The 7,588-nt window shown below is 39.5% G+C and overlaps 1 protein-coding gene across 3 annotated transcripts in view; it reads left to right on the top strand.

Moving 5' to 3' along the window:
* The window catches only part of pomgnt1 (protein O-linked mannose N-acetylglucosaminyltransferase 1 (beta 1,2-)), a 51,958-nt gene extending 44,776 nt beyond the window's left edge, over positions 1–7,182 (top strand). For all 3 annotated transcript variants that reach the window (XM_052073404.1, XM_052073407.1, XM_052073408.1), the window contains 2 exons: positions 1,709–1,818; positions 2,770–7,182. In XM_052073404.1, coding sequence (XP_051929364.1) covers positions 1,709–1,818; positions 2,770–2,851 — 192 coding nt within the window. In that variant the 3' untranslated portion in view covers positions 2,852–7,182. The remainder of the gene's footprint in view (positions 1–1,708; positions 1,819–2,769) is intronic.
* The last annotated feature ends 406 nt before the right edge of the window (positions 7,183–7,588 follow it).

Here is a 7,588-nt window from a genome sequence, read left to right on the forward strand (position 1 = left end):
TTTAAAACCTATGGCGACATGCAAGTCAGCACATTTACGGCGCATATTTTCATCCACACCTACGAGACGCCGTACGAGACAACCGTAAATACTGTAAATGTTATTAGTTACTTACTAAATGTAATTAGTGTTACTTACTGCAACTTTATAGTATAGCGGGGACTGTAGCGGTACATAAAAGTGACTGATGAGGCATAAGAAGTGATGAAGTTTTGAATGGGAACTTGGAAGCTAGTCAGCAGTGACCTCCTCGTTCCAGCGGCTCTGGCAAGGACTCTCAGCTGCTTTCCGTTATGTCGGAAGGCACGTATTCGTCCGACATATCGGGATCCAAATCGCTCTCTAATTCTTCGTTTTCGCCGTCGTTATTACTAGACAATTCCAACGAATCGCTGACGTGTGCCCGGCAACGGCCATGCGAAGCAATGCAGCCTCTTTGCCGTCATCGCTGGAAGTCGCCGGGGAGACGATTTGTGGGCGATGTGGTGCATCGGGAAGCACAAAATGCTCTGCCAAGTGATGATCGCTGACGTGGAGCAAGTTCATCTTCATCATCTTCTTCATCTCGAAACTCGGCGTGAGCTATGCGGGCTGCGTGTAGCACGCCATGTTTGTGCCAGCCGACGTTCGTTTAAAGGGTGCCGCTTTATTAGTGACCGAAGCGTCATTTTCTCTTCCACACAAACACCATCTCCTTTGTTGATTTGTTTCGAGGACGCTTTTATACCGAAAAAAATCCTTTTTAGTTAGTTATTTCTTTTTCTCCATCGTTGCGAGTTGCTAATGTTCCAATCCACTATCCACATATGCCCCTCCTTCACTGTACGCACTTTCTACTACTTCTCCCGGCGTGATCCTGGTTGATGTTTGCACCACTGCCACCGGATGGCCATTTTTTTATTTATTTATTTATCTATCTATCTTTGCTATTTAACATTGCCGTCAAGCCTAATCCTGTGGTGAGAAGTTGCATCAGACTCTCTTGCACCCTCCCCCATGAAAACACGTGATTGACGTATTAATACGTCATGGGGAGGGAACGGCTATGCGCTAATTGACGTATTTGTACGTCAAAGGGTGTAAATGAGTTAAATAAGTCTGTATAAATATTTACATACTTTAAACGTGTATTTCTGTTTCTGCAGAGGGTACATTAAGCGACAATTTTCCATCATTGACGGATTTTTTTTAAGAGTTGTAGGAAAAATTTAAGGCCGTCCGTCATTTTGATGGTTTGAAAATTGGGCTATTAACCACAGCAGCAGTACGTCCTTAAGAATTTCGCGCAGCACTTTAAGAGAGAGAAGCAGAGAGGCAAAGAAAAACAATGCCGGCTGGATAATAGACAGAGACAGGAAGGATTTCTTTGAATTGTCATTGCAAGAGTTTAGTACTATATGTGTTGTGATGAGGCGACTTCTGTTTTTTTTTTTGCGAACCACGGTCTCTCGTGGCCAAAATTGCCGGCCTCGAAACGAAAAAAAAAAAAAAGTCAGCGAGAGAGAAGCCCAGCCTGACCCGACCCGAACCCAAGGCAATGATTTACATTTTAGGCCTGACCCGACATGAACTTCGGGTCGGGCTCGGGCCGCCCGATCTTACCTCTCCTGTGAATGTGATGTTCACATTCCAGTATGTAAATACCAGTGTGGATGTGTCTCTTGCCAGTCTAAAAACCCACTTGTGTCTACTTCATTCCTCTACAAAGTGCCTCCATGTTTGGGACCTGGATGTTCGTGGAAATCACAGAGGCCTGTGGAGACTCTTTAGAAAGAGGAATCATATCCTAGTGGTGGCTGTGCCAATCTCCCCATACTCGTAAGTTAACACCCAGTCTTTACACTGTTAGCATTCTTTCACCAGGGTGACGTTATACAATGCAGTGTACAGTTTCAATATTTTTTAGGAACGAGATCTGCGTGCACAAGTGTAAACGTATTTAAATATTTTCTCTAACCCACACAGGGTAAATATTATACATACAACTGTACTGTACATACATAGCCACAAATATGTTGGTGGAAAACGCCATATAAAGTTTCAAACTCAACTAACGCCAATTTAGGCTGGCAACCGGTTCATGGTGTCTCCCACCTCCTGCCCGAAGACAGCTGGGATAGGCTCCAGCAGCTCCCGCGGCCCTAGTGAGGATAATGCGGTTCGGAAAATGGATGGATGGGCTCTAGAATTTATTTTGAGATTTCCTCGCTTGATTTTGTTTTGATGCATTATTTCCAATTTTTGTAGTTTCATTGAAGTAATCGTTAATATACATTTTTCGGAGGCGTTCATGAACGCCTCTCAAGTCGAACGGAAGGAGCGTGTAGAATGTATCCATCTAGTGGATACATTGTAGATTGGGCCTTATAATTCAGTGTGTCCAATATATGAAAAAAAAAACAAAATAGGCCATTAATTGAAGTTGCGCCTCATAATCCAGTGTGCCGTTTAGTGCAGAAAATACGGTAAGTTATTATTATAATAATTCTTTTTTTTACGCACCTGGCTTGCACACCTGTCCAGGCTTTTGACAGAACCCCCGAGGGTAAACTGGCAATGTCTGTGTAACGATCAAAGAGGCGTAACTCATTGAAATCTGTCTAATATGACACTTCTCGTCCACCGTCCTCCATCCCCAAATTGGGATGGACCGTTCCGTACCAGCTGATATCCCAGGTGATAATCCTGTACATTCTGTACGAGTGTCATGTCGCTAAATAGATGAAATGTTGTCACTCACTCTTCTTTCTTGTCCTTTGTTGTAACCAGTGTGAAGAAACCTGCCAATATCAAACCCATCCACTTAGAGCCTCCCACCAAAGAAGAGGGCGCACCAGCAGAGCAGCTATAAACCTCTCTCTCTCTCTCTCGCACACAAATACAGACTTATACTCATTGATACAACTACACACAACCATACAACACTTTTTAACTAGCCCAGGCCATAACAAATTTGCCAGCGGTTAAAAATACAACATGAGACCCACAACCTTAACATTATTTTATGATTAATTAAAAAAAACCAACACTGCTAAATCTGACCCAATTAATCTATTTCCCTTAAAATGGTGGGATCCGATTTGATAAACCATATTCCCCACTATATTGCAGAATTTTTGTGTTTGTGGGGTGTGTGTCTTTGTGGGCGGGGGAGGGGTGGATCCACATGTTTAGCGATCATTGTTTTTATGCCTTTTCGCTCCTTTTTATTTTAAAAAATACTGTACAGTATTGAGAAAATATAAATATTCATAAATGTAGTGTGATGTCTAGATTTCAAATAAGACGCATTTGAGCAGCTAATCAACCTGATTGGATGCCAGTAACTTCACGTATTCTTGGCTAGAACTTCAAAAATCGGTTACTCCCAAAGCAGAACTGCACTGCAAATCTACTGGTGTTAGTTCAACACCTATACCGTATTATTCGTTTTAACACCGGCAACATGTCTTTATGCACCCACTCTGCCCGATGTTCAAGTAACATTTACTTGAGTGATTGTTATTGCCTGTGTTTGTCACATGAGCACTTGTTCACAGTTGTACAGCGTCAGCAGTTGTACAGTGAGCGTGTTGTTTTTGCGTGTCGGCATCCAGCAAATTACATCCACGTATTATTGACAACATTCATTCTATGGGCAGTCTGACAGACGGACAGCTTTCGCTGTATATACAGGTAGGAGCATTCAAACATGCGCTGTGCGACCCGAGAACATTTTTTCCAGCACACATTGAAAAATTGGGAGCGTTTGCAAGTACAATGGTCACAGTGCGTCCCCATTTTAACAACGTATCAATGTTAATCCTTGATTCATCGGCTGTTATATTACTGAGTAGTGTTAATGCAACACCAACATTCCCTTTTTAACACCGTCCTCAAACTTTTATACTGTCCGATTTGCAGTGAAGATACGGTTCGGGAAGGATGGACTATTGCGACTGTTTTTTTGTCGATTGAACATAATTTCCTGCCTCCATACCAATCAATACTGTATAGTATTTTAGATGCTTTTTTGTGTGTGCGTGTTCAAATTGTTTACAATGAATTTTAAATGGTAACAGTGATAAGTGTGTGTGTATGGGGGGAGGCGTCTATACCATTCATTCATTCATTCATTCATTCATCTTCCGAACCGCTTCATCCTCACTAGGGTCGCGGGGGGTGCTGGAGCCTATCCCAGCTGTCTCCGGGCAGTAGGCGGGGGACACCCTGAATCGGTCGCCAGCCAATCAATCACAGGGCACACAGAGACGAACAACCATCCGTGCTCACACTCGCACCTAGGGACAATTTAGAGTGTTCAATCAGCCTGCCACGCATGTTTTTGGAATGTGGGAGGAAACCGGAGCACCCGGAGAAAACCCCTGCGTGGGAGAACATGCAAACTCCACACAGGGAGGCCGGAGCTGGAATCGAACCCGGTACCTCTGCACTGTGAAGCCGACGTGCTAACCACTGGATACCGGGCCGCCGCGTCTATACCAATTATTCATATTTTTTTTAAGGTCTCGTCTATTGCGGGTCGGTCTTGAACATATCCCCACGATAAACAGCTTTAATAAATTTGTTTAAGAAAGCAAATGGTTTATCACACTGGTCAACAGCACATTTTAATCAGAGATAGCTGTAGGTTGACGCAGATTTAAAAAAAAAAAAGACTTTCTTTCTAGCACATCAGGTTTTACAAATGTTTTTATGCTTGATGTATAAAAGCGTTCACAATAAAGATGTTACAATGCCTTGTCATTAATATAAAGTGGATGGTATAATTCCACCCGTTGCTGAAACCTAACCTAATAAATATTACTAAATGTATGGCTATATTAAATATTATATTGTTATATTGTTAAGATTATAAGCATTATGAAAATCTGATGTCCTAGACCCACACTAAGGGAGATTCAAAATAGGCGGGGGGGGGGGGGGAATCGACAAAATGTTACTTGCATCTCTGATTTAAAAAAAAAATGTGAGCATTTGTTGTTGCGAGTTTGTTTATTGAACATAAAACATATACAGTAATAATTTGACAGAAAATAAGGTAGATAAAAAAGTAAAAAGAAAGAAATCAGTCTTCATTCAACAGTTATTATGTTCAAGGGAGTAGGAAGAAGTAAAAAACTGATCTAGTCCTACCCCTTATGTGTTTATATCTACCAAATCATTTTTATATCAATCAGAAAAGAAAAAAGTAAGAAGAAAGAAGTCTCCATTAAGGCTCATACTTTACCCTTAACCGTGATATTTTTACAACTTTTGGTTTGTATTGGGATTATATACAGCCACACCCCCCTGGCACTCTTGTGTCAATTTTCTCTTGTATTCATAATGGATATTTCAATACCTTTCTCTATTTATCAACTGTTGATGAGTGTTATCATATTACTGTCATGTACAAGTCTGAATTTTTTTTTTCACCCAAATGAGTTCATTTGTTATTCTTTTAACTTCTGAGTGCTTCGGCCAGACGGCACATATTGTGTATTTTAACTTATCTCTATTGATTTGCTTGGATCAAAAAAAACATTTCTTTTTTTTGTCTTTTTCTTTTTTTTTATCTTGCATTAGTGCATCTTTTTTTTTGTTGTAAGATCCAAAATGGGTTATTGTACGTAGATACCTATACATTTTGAAGAAAAATAGAAAGAGTTTGCATATTTTTAACAATAGAGGTTGAGTTTGAGAGTTCTTTGAGGAGCTCTGTGAGTTTTTTTTAATATTAACTGCTGCATGGCCATCTTGCCTCTGATTGGATTTTCTGTTTGTGCATCAAACTGAGCAAATATTCACATATTGAGGTCTGAGTAAATGCATACATATCCGAAGAAATTCCTTTTGTCAAAAAATACTCTCATTTGCACTACTCCAAAAATTGACTGAGCTCTGTCTTTACCTTTAAGTCAACAGTTGTTGAATGGTTGATTTCATCTGCCTGTTCCCACCCACCGGGAGGCTCATACCAGGATGTACTGAGTTGCCGACCTTATAATATCAAATTATATTCTCTGAAAATGACAAAGATGAGATTCTGTTATATTTAAAATCTGAATTGTGGCTAATCGTCTTCGTGATGGTCAATGATGGAATATCCTCATCGGTCAACATGTCTTCAACAGTCACGGTAACTGAAAATTTGGGAGTAATTAAAACTGAAGGATGTCTTAACTTGATTTAATTCACTTTGCAGTTGCTTAAAAATGATACATACAGTAGTTCCTAGAGTCCATAGGTGGGGGAGGAAACAGGTGCCTTGAAAGGCTACATACAAATGACAGATTTAGTGAGTTCTTATAAATGACTTGATGCAGACCTGCCAAAAGAGGCACCTTTGAAACAGAAGAACAATTGTGATCATGAAACAAGCTACTTCATAAAAACATTAATTAGTAAAATAAGATAATACATTTTCCACAAAAAAAATCTGAGACTCGAGGCATACTAAATTAATTACAAAGTAGAGTCAAGTAGCTGCTACTTGTAACACTGAAGCAAACAAACATGTCATCCATTATGCCTGGTAAACATTTTATTTCATTATATTGGTAACTTGCACAATATTTGAACAAAGTTATTCTTGACTACTTATCAATTTGTTGTGTACTGTAACTTGATATCTACTAATATAAGGAGGCCATTTATATAGTTTGACCGTCATAACGGCCCTCCGAGGGGAATAGTAACAACAATGTGCCCCATGACAAAAGTTTGACACTGCTGTTATGGTGTGGCTTGAAAATGGGTGAAGCTATATTAGGGAATTTTGCGGCTGCCAACTCGGTGTAAAATGACCTTTTGTTCAGCTGTTCTGTTTTTCTCGCAACTACATTATATGGTTGCATTATGTGGTTCATATGAATGCGTAAGGGGATGGTTAAAAAAATGCTGTTGTGTGTAATATTGTTCCTCATTTGCTCAATTTCACTACAAAACAGCTTTCCAATTACATTCCAGAAAATGTGATTGTACAGAGCCAGAGTATCCCATTTTCAATTACGGTTGGACTATTTGAAATAGAACCACATGAGTTACCAATTTATTTTAATTGATGGCTCATACTGAATACTTTTGTGACTTGTAAAAAGGCCTAAGTGTGGATTCTAAGCATGAGAGTGACAATGATTTGTGGAAGTGACTTGACAGTTAGTTTGTTTTACGATGCAAATAAAGATATTTTTCAGACCATTCTATGCATTAACAATTATTCTTTTTTCCCCTATCATATCATATATGATTGATTAAGAATAAACTCGAAGCTACTGCTATTCGTCTAATTGGTCCTATTTCATGTACAAATTTTAAATCAAACCAAGACTAATCTGAGTGAACGTAATTCATGAGACGGTTTGGGGACAAACCAAATGGTGATGGAATCCCACAAACATTGACGCATATAAAACATAAAACAAATTTTTTTATTTACAGAAAAACAAAGGACTGACAAAGTACAAACAGAAATTGCTGGCAACAATCAGCCAGGAAAACAAGACACGAACAGAAAGCGCATGGAAAAGGCAAGGTAAAAAGCAAGATCTGAAAATACACAAAACAAAATGACAAGTGTCCAAATATGTGTAACCAAGATCCGTAG

This window comes from Hippocampus zosterae, chromosome 8, assembly GCF_025434085.1.
Source record: "Hippocampus zosterae strain Florida chromosome 8, ASM2543408v3, whole genome shotgun sequence".
Classification (NCBI taxonomy): Eukaryota; Metazoa; Chordata; class Actinopteri; order Syngnathiformes; family Syngnathidae; genus Hippocampus; species Hippocampus zosterae.